Below are 24139 nucleotides of genomic sequence, written 5' to 3'. Positions count from 1 at the left end.
TGCCCCGGGGAGGGGGCAGAGGACATGGGCGGGGGGGACCTGGCCAGGCTCTCCGGGTGAGCAGGGTCTGTCACAGGAGCTTCTGCACGTGCCGGAGCCCGCTCCCCCCCCCCCCCGGGCCTGCAGCGAGTCAGCCAGGGCTACCGTGTGGAAGGGTGCGAGTGGCTCGCCCCTCGGCCAGAGCAGCCTCCCCCCTGCTGGGCGCCCCTCGGCCAGAGCAGCCTCCCCCCTGCTGGGTATACCTGGGTGGTCGACAGATACCTTTTATGTCGGCAGGGGAGCGTCCAGACTATCGCTCTGAGCCGACAAACAGCTGATCAGCTCAGCGCGGCAGCCATGTAAATTTAAATGAAGCCGCGATTATTTAAATCGCCGCTTCATTTTACTGTGTCGGGTAGCCTCATCTACATGCCTCTGGCAACAGAGCCATGTAGTCTAGACGTACCCTTAATGAACATTCTTTTCATCCCACAACACATGAATATGATTCCGACGAGGCAAATGCAACACAATATCAGTACAATCAGCAATGGGTGAAGCATAAAAGACACTATGCCTTTAGATGTGGGAGACCAGCCTGTAAAAATATCCTACCAGTGATAAGCAGTAAGTTCTTTCTCAGCACGGGCAATTTGAATCATATCCCCATTTGCATGTGTTATTTGGAGAACTTGCTGTCCCACTTCCTTCTGAGTTTCTTGTAAGAACTGGTGACCTTTTTCTCTAGCAGTAAGTGGTTAACTAACTCTCACCAATCCAAACCGAGGAAAAAGGAGAAGTTAATAAAGGGGGGAATCAGGGTGTTTTGGGTTTTCTCTAGCTTAGGTAGGTAATAAGAGTGATTATTAGTGTATAAGATGCTCGCATTGCAGCTACACTCATCTGCTGGTGGCTGGCGAATGCTGTTATCCTCCCCAAATATTATTTCCCAGGATACAACACACACACATTGTCCATTGTCCATTACACGGGTTACATTTTCCAGTTCATCCCAGACGCGCCCAGCGATAGATCCCTCCTGCAATGCTCTGTGGTGGCAGGCAGGGAGAGGCGTATCCACCTGCGAGGGCCCCACTCTGTACTCTGCTGTGTGTCCAATAATTCTTTTTCTTTCCCAGCCCACTGACCCATAGTGCGGGGTAACCAGAAAGATCCCATGGCCAATTTCGGTACTGGACTGACTTTCCATAGCTCTGCCTCCACAGATTGTTGATGAGCCATTTTAACAATCATTTCCCCTAGTCACAATTCAGGTTTAACTTTGCTGGAGACATAGTGTATCCATTCATGTTTAAGTATCAAACAAAGATCTTTTTCATTGTTTTAAAAGGTGTTCCGGTACTTTAACATTGCCTGATATTACCCAGAGCATTTCATGTTCAAGTGCTGATAAGCTGAGAATTTGCATTTCGGTGCATCCCATAGTTAAAGCAGTCTTGTTTCCCAATTCCAGCTGTTTCTTGTGTCAGCCAGGTGGTCGTGTTTAACCATTTCCATACATTCCACGTTGCTTTCAAGTTCCCTAATCCGATCTGTACCAAATCCACATTGGTATCTGCTTGCTCATGTATCGAACTATCTTGTAATCTTGACAAGGCGCTCAGTTTATTTCTAATTACCTCTAGATCCACTGTGTTCATAATTCCTGTTCCAGCACCAATTCCTCCCAATATAGCGTCTGCTAAATCTCGGTTCGGCTCTGGGGGCTTTGGTGTGTCTTTCCCCAAGCGTGTCAAATAGGACGGGAGTATGGCAAACATTTTGGCTCCATTCTGGACACATTCAACTGAGTCCAATCCATGGTGAATCTGATCTCTACTAGCAAAAGATTTCGAAGGACCCTTACGGGGTCACTTTGAATTATAAACAATCTGGGTTTCTTCACTTTGATCGGGTTGCTTTTCTTAAAAGCGATGTCCTTGGTCCATCTCCTGGTGCAAAGATTTAAGTCCCCACTACCCTTTGGACAATCTCCCACAATAACAGTTAGTATTGTTCCTGTCTTAACAGGCTCATCCCATTGATATGGTAATCGTGGGTAATTTGCACTCCAGGTGGTATCTCCATAGGGACCCTCTATTTTAACCCGTTTCCCAGTGACTTGTGTTCCTGTGATGTCTGCGAGGTTAACCTTAACCTCTTCCAGGCATAAATGTTAGTGTCCCCCAGCGGCATCAGGAGTCGACTGGTACTTTTATCATACCAGGCTGAGAAAATCCCTGGTTCCTGAGTGGGGATCCATGGCTGGTTAGTTAAAGAGGAGCTGCCCTGCCCAAAGGAGAGATGGGAGTAGATTTTCCCCAACATCTGGGATACACAGGCCCCCAAAAACAAGGGCTGCCGAACCTCACACTGGGTTTCACACTGGACTGGAGTAGTAGTGACCAAGCAGCGCCTTTGCTCCGAATGTCAGGAATCCTTTCCCTGTAAAAGTCCAAAACATCACTGATCATGCAAATGGTTTGATTTGTGAAACGTGCACCCGTTTTAATTCTCCAGCCTTGCCAATGCGGTATACCAGACGGCTACGGCGGCCCACTGCGGAGTACGGCCCTGTCCATCTCGATTCCAGGGAGCGGCCCCTCTTCCCCAGTTCGAGATCCATGACTTCATCTCCTGCTTCCCACAGGGTTGCCTCAGTGTGGTTCTGTGCCTGGATTTTTGTATTTGTTTGTTCGATGGCTTGATTAACCCTGTATTGGAGGGTGGTTTTGTCTTCTCGCAGCTGCTTGAGCCACTGTCAATACTAATGATGTGTTACTTTGAGGGTTTCCCCCGATCGGTAAGTCGGCTAGGGTCAATCATAAGATGCATAGAGTGTCCAAACATGAGTTGGAATGGCTGGATTTTAGTTCTCAGCCTGCCAGTGCTACAGATGGCAGCTAGAATTAGAGGCGGTTTGTCTGGCCAGTCTTTTCCAGTGTGGCTAACTACTTTCCGTAGTGCCTCTTTGATGGTGCGGTTCCTGCGTTCTACCTGCCCCGAGGATTGGGGTCGGTACGGGATGTGAAACTTCTCTTGAGTTCCTAAAGCCTGGAACATTAAAGTAAACATTTCTCCCACAAAGGCTCCCCCATTGTCAGAGTCTATGATCTCTGGGGTGCCATATCTGCATACCGCCTCATTAAAAAACGTTTTAGCCCCCACTGTGGTGCTATTTGTTTTAGTAGGAAATGCTTCTACCCATCCTGAAAAAGAATCAACGACCACCAGTAGATATTGGAACCCTTCCTTGCTCCGCGGTAACTTGTCAATAAAATCAATTTGGACTCTGTGCCAGGGCCCAAGCCTTCGCTGGTGCATCATGGGCTGCCAGTGACGGGGTAGTGCTATATCCTGTGCACACCGAATACAGTTCCTCACCCGTGTTCTGACAGCACCCTCCATGCTTTCCCAGTCTGTTACTTGCTGTAACCGATATAAGGTTCCTTTTACCCCTTCATGCATAAACGGGTGAGCTATGCTAATCAGTTCCGGCCTTTCCACCTTCCCTGGAATTCGGTGTTTTCTGGCAGTGTCACCTGGCTTCTAGCTACAATTGCTTTGTTGTGCTGCCAGGCGATAGCATCTGCCCACTATTCCAGATTGCTTCTTTGCTTGTCACTTTACTGTGGGCTTCTACATGGCCGATTTTCAATTGGTTAGAATTCTCTGTTACCCACTGAGAAATCCACTTCCACTCATCAGGGTAGGTGATTTATTTACCATCCATCGCCCTCCATTCATTTCTTTTCCAGTCCTGCATCCAGAACTGAATTCCCTGAATGCAAAAGTTGCTTTTCGCATAAATATACACTGGGCGTGGTGAATGCTTGTACTGTTTCAAAATGCAGGACTATGTAGCACTTTAAAGACTAACAAGATGGTTTATTAGATGATGAGCTTTCGTGGGTCAGACCCACTTCCTCAGATCAAATAGTGGAAGAAAATAGTCACAACCATATATACCAAAGGATACAATTAAAAAAATGAACACATATGAAAAGGACAAATCACATTTCAGATCAGGAGGGGGATGCGGGCGGGGGGAGGGGGAAGGAAGGTAACTGTCTGCGAGTTAGTGATATTAGAGGTGGGGAAAGGTAGATGTCTGTGAGCTAATGGTATTAGAGGTGATAATTGGGGAAGCTATCTTGGTAATGGGTAAGGTAGTTGGTGTCTTTGTTGAGCCCCCCGCGGAGAGTGTCGAATTTTAGCATGAATGACAGTTCAGAGGATTCCCTTTCAAGTGCAGATTTGAATGTCTTCTGAAGCAGGATGCAGGTAATTAAGTCATTGAGAGAGTGTCCTTTCTGGTTGAAATGGCAAGAAACTGTTTTTTCTTTGTGATCTTGTCTAATATCTGTTTTGTGGGCATTAATCCTTTGGCGAAGTGTCTGAGACGTTTGTCCAATGTACATAGCAGACGGACACTTTCGGCACATGATAGCATAGATTATATTTCTGGAGGCGCAGGAATGTGTGTTCTTGATCTTATAACTCACTTGGTTAGGCCCAATAATGGTATCAGCAGAGTGAATATGTGGACAAAGCTGGCAACGGGGTTTGTTGCAAGGGAAAGTACCCTGATAAATTGCATGTCATTCTGCATGTTGGGCTGACCCTTGGTCCAGCCGTCCCTGGATAACTTCCTTGTCTAAATTGATGGCTGCATATTTTCTACATCTTTCCCCATTTTTTACCATTGCATTACCATCAGTGAACCCAATATGTTTCTCTTGCCCCACGGTATCTAATTCCTCTAGTGGGAGCATTTCCATTAGAGCAATCCTTTGCTCCAAGGTGGTCTCTGGACGGTCATGTCTGCTTCCTTTCTCGATTAAAGCACGTGTTAGCATGTCTGGTGTAGGCCTGTTTCTGCCGTCACTCCTCTGTTCGTGCCATTCTGCGGTGAGACCCTTTCCCTCCCATCAATTTTCCTGACAAAATGTACTTGAGTGGCGTGTGAGGGCTCTGTATGGTGATTGGAGCCGTGCCTGTAAGCAGCTCAGAAGATGGCACTATCCAGACAGCTGCTGGGCATTCACGTTCACAGGGGTCGGAGTGTCTCAGCTCCTTGGAACTGCCTGGATTCGCCTGCTCCTGGAACCTGTTTCTGCTCCTCGTTGTGCTGTGACTATGGAGCAGCCAAGCGAATACCGAAAGGCTGATTCACCAGGGACGCGTAGTGCTGGGGCCGAGGGGGCTTTTTGCTTTAAGAGCTTTCACGCAGCATCTTGCTCCTCTCCCCGGTGGCCTTTTTCTATAGCAATCGCCACAAGGGGTGGGTGATCTCAGCGTACCTGTAAATGTGTGATCTGAGGAAACGGAACCCCCCTAACAGCACCCGCAGGGAGTGGGCATCGGTAGGAGCCGGCATTTCTGCTAAGGCTCCTACCTTACGCTGATCGATCTGTCTCCCTTCTTGTCCAATGACTATACCCAAATATGTGACAGGGGGCTGCACTAATTGAGCCTTTTCTAAGGCTACCTTGAAGCCTGTTTCCTGGATTCATGCGAACACCTTTTCAGTTATCAGCCGTGTCTGTGCCTCAGTTTCCCCCAAACCAAAATATCATCTACATAGGAAATCACAAATTGCCTATCCTGTGGGCTCAATCTGCCCAGCATATCCACTACATGCCGGTGTGCGATTGCCAGACTATTGTGGTACCCTTGGGGCAATCGGCAAAGGTCCACTGCTGATCTTCTACTGTAAATGCAAATCGACCCTGTGAATCAGGATGCAGGGGAATAGCAAAGAAACAATTAGCTAGATCAATCACTGAGAAATACTTTGATGTGGCCTGGGTCATATCTGCCACGATAGGTGCCATAGGTACGGCACCTTTATTAATCCTCCTGTAATTAATTGTTAAGCACCAGGACTGGCCGTCTGCTTTCAATACCAGCCATGCAGGGGAGTTAAAAGGTGAATTTGTTTTCCGAATTACCCCTGCTGTTCCAACTCTTGAATAGTCTGTGTCAGTTGAGCCTCTGCTTCTTGTGGATAAGAAGACTGTTTCTGGGGAACAAACAACAGCTTCCTCTCTGCGAGAGAGTCTTCTGTCTGTTTTGTGGGCATCGATCCTTTGGCGAAGTGTCTGAGACGTTTGTCCAATGTACAAAGCAGACGGACACTGTCGGCACATGATGGCATACATTACATTTCTGGATGCACAGGAATACGTGTTCTTGATCTTGTAACTGGCATGGTTAGGTCCAATAATGGTGTCAGCAGAGTGAATATGTGGACAAAGCTGGCACCAGGGTTTGTTGCAAGGGAATGTTGCAGGGTTGGTATTGGCGTGGTATGTCCTGTGGTTGTCGGTAAGAATCCTCCTGCGGTTAGGTGGGTGTCTCTATCACTGTTTCTGGGGAGGCACTAATTCCCCAACATTTACACAAGCATCAATTTTACCACAGTCTGTTTTCTTTTGCGTCCAGACTGCGGGGAATCTCTGGCGCCATTCCTCAACTGGTTGGACTGATAATGCTGCAACTGGTCGCTCTCCCCCTTTTGCTAAAACCAATTTCTGATCAATCTTCCCAGAAGGGGGAGGGGGAATATCAGCTTTCCCTAGCACACCCCGGCATGTCTATCACTATGCTACTGGAGCACAGCCAACTGAGCCCAGAGTCACGTCGTCAGCCATGTCAGTTTGAATCAGCTTCCCAAAGGTTTGAAATGCTTGTACTGAAAAGGGGGCGTGTTCCCATTCCCACCCAATACTGGGGTTGCCTTGGAAGGAATTGAAGGTTGCTTGTTTGTTTCCTTCCTGCTTTTGGGGTATTTTTGATTAGAGACGCAGCCGCTTCTGTGTCTATTGAAGCCGATGTCGGGGTAGTGTTACCCTGCTGAACATACACACATGGTCTTCCTCCCGGGTCCCAGTGGACCTTTCCTATGAACTTCCAGCTTGTGCCCCTACTGAAGGGGGAAGTTCGTTGTTCAGCGGGCCTCCCTATTGTGTGCTATTCAGAAGCGGTGGTGGTGGAGCACTGGGGGTTACACAGGCTACTCCCTTGCAAATATACTGAACTCACAGCCTAATTCAGAGGTGGTGCCCATCCCGCTGTGTACGGTTAGCTCTCCACTGCATCAGAGTCCGCCAGGCTAGTCGGCGAATCTCACCCTCAGTTAACCCTTTCTTTCCCTCTTCCTGCTGTTAGAAGTGTTGGCTCGATACTGTCGGAGACCTGGATCTACTCGGTCTCCCTGCTGACCTCGGTTCCCTCGTCCCCGGGAACGACCCCTGGTGTACCCTCCCCGATTCCCAATAATTCCTTTTGTGCCACTCTTATAAGAACGGCCGGACTGGGTCAGACCAAAGGTCCTTTAGCCCAGTATCCTGTCTGCCCACAGTGGCCAGCACCAGGTGCCCCAGAGAGGCTGGACTGAAGACAATGATCAAGCGATTTGTCTCCTGCCATCCCTCTCCAGCCTCTGACATTTGTAGAGGTGACTGCTGGCTCTATTGCTGCTACATAAGAGCCCCTTTCTTTCTTGATAGTGGGTCGTGGTCCGGAGTGAGTCGTTATCTGTGGGACCAATCCCCTCAGTTCCCCTAGGGGGGCTGGGTGGCCATCCTGCCAGTTCACTGGAATAGTCGGGTTCACAGAGGCGGCGCAGTCCCTCAGGGACTGGGTGTCAAACGGTAAGGTGTCTATATTGGGGACAGCCACAGCAACTGGCACTAACCAGCCATTCCCTGCATCAGGGCCCACCGGGTTAAATAACTTTCAGGGTCCTCAGTAGGCTCCTGAGTGGATGCCACAGCCTGTGCCATAAAATTATGTCTGGCTAACTGCATTCCGAATGGGGCCACCAGAGTCAAGAGTCCAGTGTGGTTATTAAGTCTCAGTCTGTCCGGGGTGGCTCTGATCTCGGGCTGCACACGCTCCCATTAGCCGGCAGGCTTCCAGGGTGGTGAGTCCTTCCCTTCGTGCAAGTAACATCGCTGGTGCCCCACCTGGAAAAGGTCTCTCGACTCAGGGTCCCCAAAGCCCCAGCCATTGATTTGAGATCGGTGGCTGTACAGGCACCGTGGGAATAGTTGTACTGCCCGCTTACCGTGGTGCGTTGGTAGCCGCTATCGGGGCCGCACCCTCATAGTATAAACAGTCCTGCGGGCTATTCCATATATCTCCCTCTCAGGTTTCTTTGGGGCCCCATATTCCTTCCTCCCAGGCCTGGTTTTCCCCGGACTGTGTCGGGTCCCATTCTCCTGCTGTGACTGCTGCGACCTGACGGGTTGCCAAGCCTGGCTTTGGTTTAAGCTGTTTGATAACAGATTCGCAGCGGTTGTGATTTGCAGGGGCTCTACCCTGCTCAAGTGTTAGCTTCTTTACCGTGCCCTGTAGGACTTGGTTTTCTTTCATGATCGTATCTTTTTCCTCCACCTGTTCTGGCAATCCCGTCTCCTTGGTTTTCAGTTCCCTTCCAGTGTCTTTAAGCACATCTAGTTGTCCGCGAACGCCTGTAGTTAATACTTTCCAATTTTCTGCCTCTCGCTTTGAGCTTCTCGCGCAGGGTAGTGTTTGCTGCTTGGCAATTAGCCAGCCGGAGGAACGCCCCATTACAGGCGGCCCATAACAACCAAAGTGCAGCGGAATCCCTTTTCAGTACGGTTGAAGGGTTAAATCCATCAGTATTTTGCCAGTTTGTCTTCCAAATCCGTTACAGCCTGGACGTCAGCTATTGCTTGTTTCGTCCATTTTTGCAGAACTTCTTTAAAAGGGGTTATTTCTTCTACACACGGCAGCTTTTTCAGCTCCTCCTGAGCATCGTCCTTAGGGGACTCTTTTCGCCTAAACATTCTGTATTCAAGCAACGAGGAGTCCTGTGGCACCTTATAGACTAACTGAAGTGTAGGAGCATAAGCTTTCGTGGGCAAAGACCCACTTCGTCAGATGCATGTAGTGGAAATTCTGTATTCAAGGGGTTTTGATCTTTTCTTTGCCCGCGTCAGCTCTCAGGCTTACAGATTCCTTCTCTCACTCCTGCTTGTTGAATTTAACCCTCTCTGGGCCAGAGGGAAAGACACTAAGCTTCCCTTTGTATAATTTGGCACTACTACCCCTGAGGGTACGTACACGGGGTGACTCAGGGTATTTCCCTAGGCAGACAGCCCCCCGCAATCACAAGTAAATCCCTCCCGTAGGATCAGAGAGCAAAATGCTAAGTTCCTCTCTTGTGCTCAGCCTTACTACGACCGAGGGTGTATGCACCGAAAGTTACTCCAGTTTGGAGACGAGGATCACTAAGTCCTCCTGTTGCCCGACCCTACTACGACCGGGGGTATACACACCTCATTCAGGGTACTTCCCTAGGCAGACGGCCCCCTGTAATCAAATTCCCCCCAGCAATCTGGGGTGGAGAGAGGGATACTAAACCTCTGCCCTATTTCTCGCCCTGCTCTGACCGAGTGTGTATGTATACCAATAATGCACAACAGTGCATACAGTAGTGAGCACAATTAATTCTTTCTTTTTAGCTGGTATCTCCTGACTGGGGTGTGCACACCTTTTTAGTAATATTGTCAATAATTACAGCATACTGATTCTCCCCTGCCCCCGCATTCTCCACCAAAAATGTTATGCTTAAACAAAGCCCACGAGATCTTTTATGGGGGAAAAGGCAGGATGCTGCATTGACTGAGAATACAGCAGTTGCATGTGCTTTTCAGTCACTCACACACACACACCAATCATCATGCACACACAGTTCTGCCCGAGGCTATAGTTACCAGTCCACAGTCTGTCAATCTAGTGGCCAGGTAGATTGAGCACAGGGGGAGCAGGGCCTTGTCGGTCGGTCGATCCGATGCTCCTCTCCAGACAGTGAGGCAGACGAGCCCCAAGTTCCATAGCAAAGCTCCCTGCTTTATGTATTCCTCCTCCTCCGGTTAAAATCCATGGATCTCGCTCTGTGCGCTGTTATCTGTTTGATGGGAGTGTTCCCAGAACGTCTCCCGAAGGTTCCCCCTGTAACAAACGTCCTGTCGGGGGACTGCTCCGCCCTAAGGCTCGTCAGTCTGCCAGTTACCCAATCTTCTCGGGAGTAGGGGTATGCACTGATGGGGATAGATGACTCCTCCGCAGTCAGGTTGTCTCGTCCTCTGGCCTTCGCCCGCCCTCGCTCAACCCCCTTCTTTGACCATCTGGTTCTAAAGCCACAGAACTGCATCTTATCTCGACGCATTCACACTCCCACATACACTAGTCTCTGGGGTACAGATCTGCACGGCAAAGCAACAGCGTCGTACATTAAACAATGGAGGCTTGGCCTTCAACATTGGCAGAATCCCTCTCATCTCATTAACACCGCCACAATACCCACAACTGGTTTTCTACCTCAGAACAAAGAAACTAGGCCTTCAACTGAAGGGACTTAGTTTGTAAAATATGAAATGCATGTTAATATGTATACGTGCCTGATACTGCTATAGAGCTGCGACATTCCTGTACCTAAAATAAGAAATATAAAAAGAATAAAACTTTCAACCCTAAGAGGAGCAGGGGAAGGGTTAGCTGGTGCGCCGGGTTGCAGACCCCCTCAGCGCCGGAGGGAGGGTGCTGGGGGGGCGGGGTACAGGGCAGCAGGCACGTCAGAGGGAAGCAGGTGGGCTGGGGGCCCTGCCAGTGAAGGGTCCTCAGTTTCGGGCTGGGGCTGTGTGACAGACCGGGCCGTGTCTGGGCACAGCTGAGGGCGTCCGCTCAGGGCGAATTGCTCAAATCCGGGGCTTCTTACAGCCCCCTTGACTGGTGACCTCTCCAAACAGGCCACAAACCAGTCCCACAGAGCGCTTCAGCTGCCTGCCTGAAGCCTCCTGAGCAAAACCCCTCCGACACCCCAGCAATATCCGTGCCCCAGATGGCCCCGGGCCTCATACACAGGTGGGGGGTCCTAGCACCCAATCCCACCTACCCCGAACAAGTTCTGTCCGGTTCCAAGAAACCAGCCACAGATCCCTGGTCAATTTACCCTCTGGACCTTACCCACAAATCACGCTGGGCCAATCCTTTAGAATCTATATCTAAAGGTTTATTATTACAAGAAAGAAAAGCCTGAGAGTAAGGTTATTAAAGTACAGTACGTTACATGCACCGAATCTCCCAGTTCTCGATGCAGGCTCTAGCAGAGATGTTGCAGCTGCTGGTTTAAAAGTTCTTATTGCACATCCTACGATCAGGATGGGTTCACAGGTCTTCCGGGCTCTTCGATCCCTGCAGTGCTGCCTCTGGGATGAAGTGCTGAGCTGAGAACAAAATGGCATCGACCACATGGCCTCTTTATACTCCTTCCTGGCCTCTTCTAGTATGCAGCCAGTCACCTGGTCAGAGGCCAATCTCTATGTTCCCTGCTGGCTGCCCTCAGGTGACAAATCCCATTCTTTGGGTGTGTCCATAGCCTATTGAGAGCCATTGTTCCACAGGGCTTTGCTACTCAGCCTGTCCATAGCCATGCTTAACCACATTCACAGAAATATTCAGCTTCCACACAGATTACAGATTCCTACCTACACACACAGACATTATACACTCACATAAATAGCGTACATAAGATTAACAAACAACAATCTCCCATTCAATACCCCACATGGCTCCCCCCATACCAATTTCTGGGGCCAACACCCCCACCTAGGGGTGCAGCAGCGATTTGGCTGCTTCCCTCCAATTCAGCAACGTGACAGGCTGCCCGTTTTCTACGCCAGTCACCCTGACCTGGCTCGCCGGAGCGTCCCGCTCGAGCAGGCCCTGTCAGGCTGCAGCCTGGGGGGGGGGGGGGGGGGTCACTCGGCATTTCCCTTGCACGGCAGTTGCAGCCCCCCCCCCCCCCCCGGGGCCAGCTGTCTGATTCCCGGCACCTCAGACACGTCAGCAGCCACAGTCACGGGCCACAGAGCAGCAGGAAGACACGGTCCCTGGCTGGGATCGGGCTGTGGGGGCAGGGCAGCGCCTAGCAGTGATGCTGGGCCGGGCACGGGGCCCCGATGGGCAGCGCCTAGCGGGGATGCTGGGCCGGGCACGGGGCCCCGATGGGCAGCGCCTAGCGGGGATGCTGGGCCGGGCACGGGGCCCCGATGGGCAGCGCCAAGCGGGGATGCTGGGCCGGGCACGGGGCCCCGAAGGTCAGCACCTAGCGGGGATGCTGGGCCGGGCACGGGGCCCCGATGGGCAGCGCCTAGCGGGGATGCTGGGCCGGGCACGGGGTCCCGATGGGCAGCGCCAAGCGGGGATGCTGGGCCGGGCACGGGGCCCCGATGGGCAGCGCCTAGCGGGGATGCTGGGCCGGGCACGGGGCCCCGATGGGCAGCGCCAAGCGGGGATGCTGGGCCGGGCACGGGGCCCCGATGGGCAGCGCCAAGCGGGGATGCTGGGCCGGGCACGGGGCCCCGATGGGCAGCGCCTAGCGGGGATGCTGGGCCGGGCACGGGGCCCCGATGGGCAGCGCCTAGCGGGGATGCTGGGCCGGGCACGGGGCCCCGATGGGCAGCGCCTAGCGGGGATGCTGGGCCGGGCACGGGGCCCCGATGGGCAGCGCCAAGCGGGGATGCTGGGCCGGGCACGGGGCCCCGATGGGCAGCGCCTAGCGGGGATGCTGGGCCGGGCACGGGGCCCCGATGGGCAGCGCCTAGCGGGGATGCTGGGCCGGGCACGGGGTCCCGATGGGCAGCGCCAAGCGGGGATGCTGGGCCGGGCACGGGGCCCCGATGGGCAGCGCCAAGCGGGGATGCTGGGCCGGGCACGGGGCCCCGATGGGCAGCGCCTAGCGGGGATGCTGGGCCGGGCACGGGGCCCCGATGGGCAGCGCCAAGCGGGGATGCTGGGCCGGGCACGGGGCCCCGATGGGCAGCGCCAAGCGGGGATGCTGGGCCGGGCACGGGGCCCCGATGGGCAGCGCCTAGCGGGGATGCTGGGCCGGGCACGGGGCCCCGATGGGCAGCGCCTAGCGGGGATGCTGGGCCGGGCACGGGGCCCCGATGGGCAGCGCCTAGCGGGGATGCTGGGCCGGGCACGGGGCCCCGATGGGCAGCGCCTAGCGGGGATGCTGGGCCGGGCACGGGGCCCCGATGGGCAGCGCCTAGCGGGGATGCTGGGCCGGGCACGGGGCCCCGATGGGCAGCGCCTAGCGGGGATGCTGGGCTGGGCACGGGGTCCCGATGGGCAGCGCCTAGCGGGGATGCTGGGCCGGGCACGGGGCCCCGATGGGCAGGGCTGCGGCCAACTCCCTGCTCGCTTTCCCCTGCCCCGCCCCTGGTCCCCGCAGCCCTGGTGGGGGGGGGACCCCGAGGCCTGTCGCCATGACGCTGGGACAGGAAGGCCGCCCACGCCACACCTGTCTGCCCCGTGGCCACGCCACTGTCATGTGCTGCATGCATGAGCCGCCAGCCGCGACGCAGAAACCAGGGCTGGGTGGGCGTGTGCCGCTCCACCAAGCAATGGGGGGGCACCGACCTGGGGGGCTCTCGCCTTTGATGCTGCTCTGGGTGGGGCTGGAGCCCAGCACGGCCTCATGGTGCCCTGGACCCACTAGGGCTACGCCGGCCCCCCCTCCGCTGGCTCCGCCCTCCCCCTGGAGTCACCGGGGCTGCACCAGGAGCCCCACCCCCACCCCGGATGCAGAGTTTCCTCCCCGGGGAGCCATGGGGCTGTGAGCCGTCTGCCCAGCTGGTGTCCCTGGGGACGGGACGCGCCGCGACACTTTCCATTTCACGGGCTGGGGGGAGCGGCCCGCGGCGCGGAGCATGGACGGCGCCTGCGAGATGGCAGAGGGGGTCGTGTACGCTGAGCTCAACCTGCCCCCCCCAGCCCCGCGAGCAGGTAACGCCCCCCGGGAGGGGCTCGGCAGAGCCACCGGCCAGCGGCGCCTTGCTCCAGAGCCACGGGCGGCACCCGCTGCTGCGTCCCGGAGACGCCGGGCTCCGGCCCTCCCCGTGCCTTGCTTTCCCCAGCCTGCCGTGGGCTCGCTGCAGCCCTCGGCCACGGCCGGGCGCTGCTGTCTGCGAAGCCTTGGGTCCCAGGGCGGGAGCAAAGGGGACTCAGCTGGCAGCCCGGGGACCCTGCCACGCTGCGCCCCCAAGAGAGCCCCCCCCAGCGAGCCACAACTGGCGCTGTCCCCCCCCGAACCGTAGCTGGCGCTATGCCCCCCCCAGTGAGCAGCAGCTGGCACTGTTCCCCCCCAGCGAGCCACGGCTGGCTCTGTGCCCCCCCAGCGAGCCACGGCTGGCACTGTTCCCCCCCAGCAAGCTATGGCGCGATGCCCCCCCCAGCGAGCCACGGCTGGCTCTGTGCCCCCCCAGCGAGCCACGGCTGGCTCTGTGCCCCCCCCAGCGAGCCACGGCTGGCTCTGTGCCCCCCCCAGCGAGCCACGGCTGGCTCTGTGCCCCCCCAGCGAGCCACAGCTGGCTCTGTGCTGCCCTCTCCCCCAGCGAGCTGTAGGGTGGCTCTGTGCTGTGTCCTCCAAGGGCTCTGCCCCCAGGGATCCGCGGGTGGCCCCCAGGGCCTGCAGTTGTTGCCTGGGGGGGTCCCTGCTTTGCTGCGCTCACCCCCTAGCAGTGACCCCGTCTCTCTCTCCGGTAGCCCTGCAGCGGCTCTCCCCACTCGTCTGGCAGCGGGCGGCTCTCGGCCTGGCTCTCCTCTGCCTCCTGCTCCTGGCAGCGCTGGTGGGGCTGGGCCTGCACGGTGAGTACGGGCAGCGTCCGGTCCCCGTCTCCCGGCAGCTCCCACCCCGCAGGGCCACGGGGGCGCGGTCGGAGCCGTGACCAGCCCGGGAAATGCCCGCGGCACACTGGCCTACGCGGGCACCGAACAAGCCCCGGAGACTGGAGACGTCTCTTCTCCCTGGCTCCTAGCAAGGGCCCAGCCAGGGGTCAGACGCAACACCTTTGACAGGAACCTGGGGAACTCCCTGCCCCATGACACACTGAGCCCAAAGCTCAGCAGGACCCAATGAGGATTAACCCTTGTGTGGCTGTGTCGCGGCTCACAGGTCGTGCCCACACTTGGCCCCTCGGCTCCTGGGCAGAATCCCTCTCTTGGGGGGCCCACTCTCACCTGGGGGGTCTGCCCCTCTGCCTACAGGACTGTGCCTCTCAGGGCCTCCAGCCGCCGTGAGCCCCCTCGGGGGGTCCCCTCCTTCTGGACCCCCGGGCCTCCCCTCCCAGAGGGAACGATGCCCCCCTGCTCCCCAGCCCAGAGCGACTCAGCCAGCACCAAACAGGAGGGGCTATGGAGCCTTGAACCCAGCACAGGATCCCTCAGGCCAGTCGGCTGGGACCTCAGCCCCATGCCAGCCTCCCCGCAGCCGGCTGAGTCCTGCCTGCCCTGCCCCCAGCCCCCAAAACAGCCCCCGTCTCCCAGCAGAGCCTCCAATAACCCCAGCCCCTCCCCCGCAAGTAAGAGGGTCGCCCGGGCCCCTCTTCTCCCCCCCCGGCCAGTGTTCCCCCCTCGCTGGGACCAGCTGGGCCAGGCACCAGGGTCGTCCCCCCCCCCCCCCCCCTGCCGCCCCTGGTCTGTCGTCTGGCCGGATCCAGCCGTGTCCTCTGAGCAGAGCCGGGGGCACCAGACGCCGGCTCCAGTTCTGGGCTGTTCCCTGCAACAACAAACTCCCCCCTTGCCGCATTAAATCAGGAACATCCGGCACTGATCCCCCCTGCATGTACCCCCCCTTGGAGCCCCCAAAGCCCCACTGCCTCACAGGCTAACGAGGGCGTCCAGCGCTCCAGCCCAGGGGAGACAAGGGCTTGTAGCCGGAGTGAATCCCTGGGACCCCGGCCTGCGCTAAGCCCTGACTGGCGGGGGGGATTCCCCCGCTCTACCCCCTGCGCGGCTGCCCCTGGGCAGTGCTGGGCGCCTGGGCAGAGCCGGGGCAGTTCCTGCGTTCACAGTCTGCCGTTTCAGGGCGCGTGGGGCGCTGTGCGTCGGAGCCGGGGAGTGCCGAGGAGAGCGGGTTCCTGGCAGGTAGGAGAGGGGGCCGGGGCCGGGCAAAGGCTGGCTCCAGAGTCAGCCCGGTAGGACGGAGCAGCCAGGCCTTCCCTGCAGCCGCTGTCCAGGCTCGGGTCTAGTACCTGCTCTCTCAGCAGCCTGGGAGACCCTCCGCCTCACCCCAGCACCGGTGCGCCGCTGGGCAGGCTGGGGCCGTGTGGGGAGAGCTCCAGGTGCCTGGGCCCAGGGCTGGGGCAGAGGGGCACCGGCAGGGCTCCCGCTTTGCCCACCACCCCTCTCCGTGCAGGGCGGTACCAGTGCTGCCCGGCCGGCTGGCAGCGGCATGGTGGGAAGTGCTATTTCCTGTCCTCGGCCAGGCGGGACTGGGAGAGCAGCAGAGAGGACTGTTGCTCCCGGGGCGCCCGGCTCGCCACCCTCAGCACCAACGCCACACTGGTGAGTGTGCCCGGAGCGAGCGCCAGGCCGCACGGCCCGGCCATGGCGCAGTGTGAGGGAGAGGCACGGGGGAGGCCTGGGGGGAGGGAAGGCATGTGGGGAGGGGGAGAGGCATGGGGGGGAAAGGTGTATGGGGGGAGGCTCATGGGGATGTGTGGGGGAAACATGGGGGGAGATATGGGGAGGAGAGGCATGGGGGAGGGGAAGACACATAGAGGGGGAGGCGTGTGGGGAGGCATGGGGAGGGAAGGTGCATGGGGGAGGTTCATAGGGAGGTGTGGAGGCGGGGGTGGGGAAGGGGGAGGCGCGTGGGGAGGGGGAGGCGTGTGGGGGGAGGTGTAGGGGAGGGGGAGGAGCATAGGGAGGGGGGAGGCGTGGGGAGAGAAGGCGCGTGGCGGGAGGTGCATAGGGAGGTGTGGGGGAGAGAGAGGCATGTGGGGAGGGAAGGTGTGTGGGGGAGGTGCATAGGGAGGCGTGTGGGGAGGCATGGGGCATGGGGAGGCATGTGGGGGATGGGGAGGCGTGTGGTGAGGTGGGGGAGGCGCGTGGGGAGGCATGGGGGTGGGGGAGGCACATGGGGAGGTGTGGAGAGGGAAGGTGCGTGGGGAGGTGTGGGGGTGGGGAGGCACATGGGGAGGCGTGGGGGAGGGGGAGGCGCGGGGGGAAGCGTGGGGGAGGGGGAGGCGTGTGGGGAGGGAAGGCGTGTGGGGGAGGTGCATAGGGAGGCGTGGGGGTGGGGGAGGCACGTGGGGGGAGGTGCGAGGGGAAGCGTGGAGGAGGGGGAGGCGCGTGGGGAGGGAAGGCGTGTGGGGGGAGGTGCATAGGGAGACGTGGGGGCGGGGGAGGCGCGAGGGGGAAGCGTGGGGGAGGGGGAGGCGTGTGGGGAGGGAAGGCGTGTGGGGGGAGGTGCATAGGGAGGCGTGGGGGTGGGGGAGGCACGTGGGGGGAGGTGCGAGGGGAAGCGTGGAGGAGGGGGAGGCGCGTGGGGAGGGAAGGCGTGTGGGGGGAGGTGCATAGGGAGACGTGGGGGCGGGGGAGGCGCGAGGGGAAGCGTGGGGGAGGGGGAGGCACGTGGGGAGGGAAGGCGTGTGGGGGGAGGTGCATAGGGAGACGTGGGGGCGGGGGAGGCGCGAGGGGAAGCGTGGGGGAGGGGGAGGCGCGTGGGGAGGGAAGGCGTGTGGGGGGAGGTGCATAGGGAGACGTGGGGGCGGGGGAGGCGCGAGGGGAAGCGTGGGGGAGGGGGAGGCGCGTGGGGAGGGAAGGCGTGTGGGGGGAGGTGCATAGGGAGACGTGGGGGCGGGGGAGGCGCGAGGGGAAGCGTGGGGGAGGGGGAGGCGCGTGGGGAGGGAAGGCGTGTGGGGGGAGGTGCATAGGGAGACGTGGGGGCGGGGGAGGCGCAAGGGGAAGCGTGGGGGAGGGGGAGGCGTGTGGGGAGGGAAGGCGTGTGGGGGGAGGTGCATAGGGAGGCGTGGGGGCGGGGGAGGCGCGTGGGGCCCGAGCGGGGCTCAGACTCGCGGGTTTCTCGGGCCACAGGCCTTCCTGCAGCGCGTGTCCAGGGGCCACACGTACCACGTCGGGCTGAAGCGGGACCGTGCCCGGGCTGACTGGAAGTGGGCGGACGGCTCCGCACTGAACGGGTAGGTCCAGGCCTCAGCCCCAGGCCTCCCCCGCCCGGGCTGCCCACTGGGGCCTCCCTCTGCACCCTGGGGGGCTCTGGACACTGGCACGTGGGCTGTCTGCCCCCCCCCGGCATGCTCAGGAGGGCTGGGAGCAGGGTCTCTGATCTGTGGGCCCCCGCCCTGCGTGCCGGAGTTGCACTAAGGTGGATTTGTTTGCACCCCAGAGCTGGCGGGGCCCCCACCCTACAGGGAAGGGCAGCACCCACCGTGCCCACGGCCCCACGGCCGGCTGGGGCAGAGCCAGGCTAGAGGGGCCCACGGGCAGGGAAGCCAACAGCCTCCGCGGGCCCCTGGGCCAGATGGGGCCCCGGCTCCTGGAAGCACCACCCTGAGGACTGGCCACGGGCCCCATGGGCTAACCCAGTGTGGGGGCCGGACCGTCCAGAGGAGGGGTGGGGTAGGACAGCTCGGGGCGTAGGATTCCAACGACCAGGAGAGCTGCCAGGGCCAGCCCCTGGGATACCCGGCGGCTGCTGTTTGTGGGGTGCAGGGGCCCGGCCCGGCTCTGCCAGAGGCCCTGTGGGGCGCACGGGGGGCTGTTTCCCGGGGGTCTCTGCGATGGAGGCGGCAGGTTCCAGCCTGCGGAGGAGTCGCTGACGCTGCCCGTTGTGTTCTCTCCCCCCAGGCTCTTCCCACTGACGCGCCTCACGGCCTCCTTCCTGGCCTGCGGGAGGGTGTCTGGCTCCAGGCTGGTGGCTGGGCAGTGCTCCGACGCCTGCCCCTGGATCTGTGAGCAGAGCGCCCTCGCCTTGCAGTGCGGCCACGGCCCTGCCCCCCGCGCCTTCCTCTGGGGCAACACCACGTACACCTGCACCGAGCCCCAGTGAGAGCAGCCCCTGCCCCGGCAACCTGCCCCCTCGGCTCCGGTTCCCCTCCCCCCACAGGCCCCACGCTCCCGCCAGCCCAGGCACCACTGCCCAGGACTCGTCCTACAGCGTGTCTGCTGTACTCGGCCCTCGCAGCGCGGCTGTGTCTGACCCCGGCAGGTGCGGCACGGCTCGGTTTGGCACGGCTCAGCGCAGCTCGGTTTGGCGTGGCTCAGCGCAGCACGGCTCGGCACGGCACAGCTCGGTTTGGCGTGGCTCAGCGCAGCACGGCACGGCACGGCACGGCACAGCTCGGTTTGGCGTGGCACAGCGCAGCACGGCTCAGCACGGCACAGCTCGGTTTGGCGTGGCTCAGCACAGCACGGCTCGGCACAGCACAGCTCGGTTTGGCACGGCTCAGCGCAGCACGGCTCGGCACGGCACAGCTCGGTTTGGCGTGGCTCAGCGCAGCACGGCTCGGCTCAGCACAGCTCGGTTTGGCGTGGCTCAGTGCAGCACGGCACGGCACAGCTCGGTTTGGCGTGGCTCAGCACAGCAGGGCTCCTGGCACATCCCCTCCTCAGCCCAGTGTGCAGACGCTACCCAGGTGCCAGCCGGCCTGGACTGCGGTTGCTGCCCTTTCCGAGGTCTAGGCTTCCCCCAGGCCCTTGCTCTGCTCCCTCCAGCGGCCCTGGGCACAGCTCTGGCCCTGCAGGCACGGGTCCCGCTCCGACGGAGCCAGAATTTCACACGCTGGCCCCGCGTGCAGCCGTGCCCTGGGCCAGCACAGACCAGAGCCTGGGGCAGGGGGTGAGAGCTGGGACCAGCCTGCCCGGGTGCAGGGACCCGCTGGGCGTGAGTGTCCTGAGACCGGGCGAATCCGGAGCCTCTGCAGGGATCTCAGCAACTCCAGCCACTGCAGCCGGGCTCCCCTGTGGAAACCCCCCAGCGCTGACCCCGGCGCCCCCAGCCCAGGCGTTACCCCAGCTGGAGCTTCCTAGGGGCCGCGCTGCTGCTCTAGATTTGATGCCATGGTGATGGGCAGCAGGGGCCTGAGGAGCGGGGCTCCCCCCCGTGGATCTCCCCAATAAACAGTGTAAAGAGGCTCGTGTCTCCTGCGCAGTGTCGGGGGAGGGGAACCTGCCCAGGCCACACGGCCCCGCGTGGATTGCTCTGCAGGCACCGTCTGCTGCCCTGCGGCCCCGGGGAGGTGACGCCCGGCCTGGGACACGGAGCCCAGCCCTGGCCCAGGCTGCAGCACCGAGCTTCCTTCCCGAAATCCATGTCTCTGTTTTGCTGTTCTCCCTTCTACGCTTCCTTTCAATTGTGAACTCTGATTTCACGCCGGCTGCCTTCCACTTTCAGATTCTCAAGCAGCTCCTCCCTAGTCGTTCAAATCAAATCGAGAGCAGCTTCCCCCAGTTCCTTTTCCAGCCTCCTGAAAACAAATTGTCTCCAGCGCAGTCCGAGAACGTATGGGACAGTCTGGGCCCCGCTGGGTTGGTTTCCCCACACGCGTCTGGAGAGTCCAAGTCCCCCCTCACCACCAAACCCTGCGCTTCCGGCGATTTTGTGAGTTGTTTAAAAAAGCCTGATCCACCCCGTCCGCCTGGGCAGGGGGCCTGGAGCAGACCCCTCGCACGACCTCACCCTTGATTTTTACGCCTTTTAGCCTAACCCAGGGTACGTCTACACTACAGCGCTAGTTCGAACTAACTTAGTTCGAATTAGTTAATTCGAACTAAGCTAGTTCGAACTAGCGCATCTAGAACTAAAAACTAGTTCGAACTAGCGTTTTGCTAGTTCGAACTAGCGCGTCCACACTGATTGGACGCAGGGGGGCATTTAAGGGCAGCTGAAACCGGTTCTGGCAGGGCATCAGGTCAGCAGTTGCTTTGTGTGGCTGCTGTCTGAGGCTATCTGAGGCTCGTGCTTAAAGGGACCCCCCCTGGACAGCCGGTTCTCAGCTTTTCCTGCTTGCTTGCCAACCTCGCCGAGGGACAGCAAAGCGTCGGTCTCTGTGCCCGTCTGTGTCGGTGCTTCCCTTCGGGGGGGACCGCCGCAGGTGGCAACATGGAGCCACGGCTCGCCCTGCACCTTCTGGTGCACGTTCTGGACTTGCTGCTGCAAGCCTGCCAGCAATGGCTCGAGGCTGCCTGGCACCACCTGGGGAACGTCAGCCCCCTGCCTCTCCGCCTGGCCGCCCTGGGGGCCGTGGAGGAGCCGCGGCGGCGCCCCGGCACCGGCGTGCCCCGCCGCATCTGGCGTCTGGACACCAGCAGCGACTGGTGGGACCGCATCGTCCTGGAGCGCTGGGACGACCGACAGTGGACCCAGAACTTTAGGATGAGGAGGGACACCTTCCTGGAGCTCTGCGAGTGGCTCGCCCCTGCCCTGCAAAGAAGGGACACTCGCATGAGGCCCGCCATCCCCCTCCAGAAGCGGGTGGCCATCGCCCTCTGGAAGCTCTCCACGCCGGACAGCTACCGATCCGTCGGGAACCAGTTCGGCGTGGGGAGATCCACTGTCGGAGCAGTGCTCATGCAGGTACGGCGCTCGTCGGCCACCGAGCCGGGGGGGAGGGGGGCTGCGAGGAGGGGATGGGCCGCCCCAGGGACAAAGGGGGGGGGGGGAGGAGGCGAAGGCGCCCCGCACCGGAGGGGTCGGGCTGTCCCGGCCGTACTACACGCCGCCAGGGGGGTTGCTTCCGGGAGTGGGGCGCGGGGCACTGCCAGGGCACGCACGCTCCCAGCCACCCGGGCGCCCCACTGATTGACGCTTTGCTGTGTCTCTCTCCGCAGGTGGTCAAGGCCATCAACCGGGTGCTGCTCCGCAGGGTGGTCCGCCTCGCCGACCCGGATGCCGTCATCCGGGGATTCGGCGCCCTCGGCTTCCCCAACTGCGGGGGGGCCATCGACGGGACGCACATCCCCATCCGTGCCCCGGAACACCAGGCGTCCCGGTACGTGAACCGCAAGGGGTACTTCTCCGTCATCCTGCAGGCCGTGTGTGACCACCGGGGACAGTTCACGGACATAAATGTGGGCTGGTCCGGCAAAGCACACGACGCCCGGGTGTACCGGAACTCCTCCGTGTGCCAGCGGCTGCAGGACGGGACCTTCTTCCCCGACCGCCACATCAGGGTCGGGGACGTGGACATGCCCGTCTGCCTGGTGGGGGATGCCGCCTACCCACTGCAGCCCTGGCTCATGAAGCCCTACACGGGACACCTCAATCCCTCCCGCCAGGCCTTCAATAACAGGCTGAGCAGGGCCCGCATCGTGGTGGAGGGGGCCTTCGGGCGACTGAAAGCCCGCTTTCGATGCCTCCTCACCCGTCTGGACCTGGCCGAGCACAACATCCCTCCCGTGGTGGCGGCATGTTGTGTGCTCCACAATTTGTGTGAGCGGAAGGGGGAGGCTTTCTTGCCAGCCTGGATGGCTGAGGCTGACCGCATGGCTGGACACTACGGTCAGCCCCGCACCGCCGCCGTCCGGGAAGCCCAGCGGGGGGCCATCCGGATCCGGGAAGCCCTGCGGGACAGCTTCCAGGTGGAGGAGGAGGAGGACTGACCTCTCCCTGCATGCCCCACCGGGGCCTTCTTCCACCCTACCCCCCCCCCTTCCCCTTTCCCCTCCCTATCTACTGTACAATAAAGACACCTGTTTTTCCAACAAAAATGTCTGTTTATTTCAGAGAACTGGGGTGGGGGAGGGAGGAATGAAGGTGGGAGAAGGGAGGGGGAAACCTGGGACGAGGGAGCTGGAAGGGGAGGGGAGGGAAGGGAGGAAGGGAAAGGAAAGCTCAGGGGTGGGAGTCTGGGTGCCTCTCCCGTCTCGCCACACTGCGGGTCCGGGGGCGTCGGTGGGGAATGGTTGTGGAGGGGGGGGCAGAGAGGACAGGGGGTGTGGAGGAAGCAGGAGCGGAAGCAGGAGCGGAAGCAGGAGGAGCAGGGGGAGCAGGGGGAGCAAGAGGGGGAGCAGGGGGAGCAAGAGGGGGAGCAGGGGGAGCAGGGGGAGCAAGAGGGGGAGCAGGGGGAGCAAGAGGGGGAGCAGGGGGAGCAAGAGGGGGAGCAAGAGGGGGAGCAGGGGGAGGAGGAAATGGAAAGCGGTCTAGCAGGCTCTGGAGGTGGCCTCGCAGGGCACGGCCCTGCTCCTCCAGGGCCTCCAGACTCCTCTGGCGCAGCCTGAGGTCCTCCTGGACCCAGTGGTCCTGGAGACGGAGCTGTCGGTCCAGGAACCGGAGATGCCGCCTCTGGTAGTCCTCCTGGTTCCTGGCTGTCCTGCTTGCCCGGGCGCGGGCGGCTGCTGCAGGCGGTGTGGTGCGCCCTGCAGTCCCCGGTGCTGCAGCTGTGGTGCAAGAAGACCAGCGGTCAATTACCCCAGGGGCCCAGGTGTGTGAAACCCAGCTCCCCTCTGCAAGGCCAGGGCCCCTGCAGGATCCCCAGCTGCTGCTCCGTAGTGGGCAAGGCCCAGGCGCACGGTCCCGGGGCTCCCTCTCGCCCCAGCCCCCCGTACACATAAGGGGAACACGAGGGTACTCACAGGTGGACGCCTCCCCGGCCTCTGATGATGCAGGCGAGCGGCTCTGTGGGGTGCCTCGGGGGTCCCGGGTCCTGGGAAGGCTGGCGGCAGGCTCCTGGCTCTCAGAGCCCTCTTCCTCCTCCTCGGTGTCCAGGAGCGGTCCCTCTGCCCCGGGGTCAATCACGTCCCGGGGGGCAGGGACGGCATGAGGCCCCAGGATGCGGTCCAGGGCATGGAAGTGGGGGCAGGCCTCCGGGTCAGCCCCTGGCAGGCAGGCCCGGGAGTAGGACTGCCGTAAGTCTTTAATCTTGCAGCGCACCTGCTCCCGGCTGCGCTGGTGGCCCCTGGCGGCCAGGCTGGCAGCCATGCGTCCGTAGACGGCCGCGTTCCGGTGGCTAGTGCGGAGATCGTGGACATTTGAGGCTTCCCCCCAAACCTCGATGAGGTCCACGATCTCCGCACTTGACCAGGCGGGCGCCCGCCTTTTGCGCCCCCGGGCAGGCTCCCGGGAGCCGCCAGGCTGGTCGTGGGGAGCAGTGGAGGGCTGGGAGCCCTCGGATGGCTGGCTCATCCTGTGGCAGGTGCAGGCTGTGCAGGCACGGGTGCTGGCAGCCTTGCAACTGGCACAAAGTGAGTAGCCAGCCCGTGGCCCTTTAAGGGCTCCGGGGCCGGGAGGGGGGCAATAGAGTTTCCCTGGTGTTGGCCAGAGTGGCCACCAGGGAAACCTGGGAAGCCTTAGCCTCCCACTAGTTCGAACTAAAGGGCT

General features: G+C 60.3%; 2 protein-coding genes across 2 annotated transcripts; one reads left to right on the top strand and one right to left on the bottom strand.

Annotated features, from left to right (window-relative positions):
- The first annotated feature begins 13071 nt into the window (after positions 1–13071).
- Positions 13072–20526, top strand: LOC142825842 (killer cell lectin-like receptor subfamily G member 1). The gene is made up of 6 exons (XM_075917928.2): positions 13072–13806; positions 14566–14667; positions 15886–15945; positions 16217–16365; positions 17899–18002; positions 18670–20526. Exons 1-6 carry the CDS (start codon positions 13731–13733, stop codon positions 18869–18871), a joined length of 693 nt encoding a protein of 230 aa, XP_075774043.2. The 5' UTR covers positions 13072–13730; the 3' UTR covers positions 18872–20526.
- Positions 20527–22539: 2013 nt separating this feature from the next.
- Positions 22540–24062, bottom strand: LOC149524258 (uncharacterized). Its single transcript, XM_089779502.1, has 2 exons — positions 23395–24062; positions 22540–23199 (listed from the first exon to the last, which is right to left on the bottom strand). Exons 1-2 carry the CDS (start codon positions 23942–23944, stop codon positions 22655–22657), a joined length of 1095 nt encoding a protein of 364 aa, XP_089635628.1. The 5' UTR covers positions 23945–24062; the 3' UTR covers positions 22540–22654.
- Positions 24063–24139: the final 77 nt, after the last annotated feature.

This window comes from Pelodiscus sinensis, chromosome 6 (genome assembly GCF_052426305.1).
Source record: "Pelodiscus sinensis isolate ZL-2025 chromosome 6, ASM5242630v1, whole genome shotgun sequence".
In the NCBI taxonomy this organism is placed as follows: Eukaryota; Metazoa; Chordata; order Testudines; family Trionychidae; genus Pelodiscus; species Pelodiscus sinensis.
Note: the sequence above shows the minus strand (reverse complement) of the source record. Positions and strands in the feature narration are given on the sequence as shown.

Coding starts and splice junctions, on each gene's coding strand:
- LOC142825842 (XM_075917928.2), top strand. CDS start 13,731: ATGGACGGCGCCTGCGAGATGGCAGAGGGGGTCGTGTACGCTGAGCTC. Junction 15,946..16,216: donor GGAGAGCGGGTTCCTGGCAG/GTAGGAGAGGGG, acceptor CTCTCCGTGCAG/GGCGGTACCAGTGCTGCCCG. Junction 16,366..17,898: donor TCAGCACCAACGCCACACTG/GTGAGTGTGCCC, acceptor CTCGGGCCACAG/GCCTTCCTGCAGCGCGTGTC.
- LOC149524258 (XM_089779502.1), bottom strand. CDS start 23,944: ATGAGCCAGCCATCCGAGGGCTCCCAGCCCTCCACTGCTCCCCACGAC. Junction 23,200..23,394: donor GGCCGGGGAGGCGTCCACCT/GTGAGTACCCTC, acceptor CTTGCACCACAG/CTGCAGCACCGGGGACTGCA.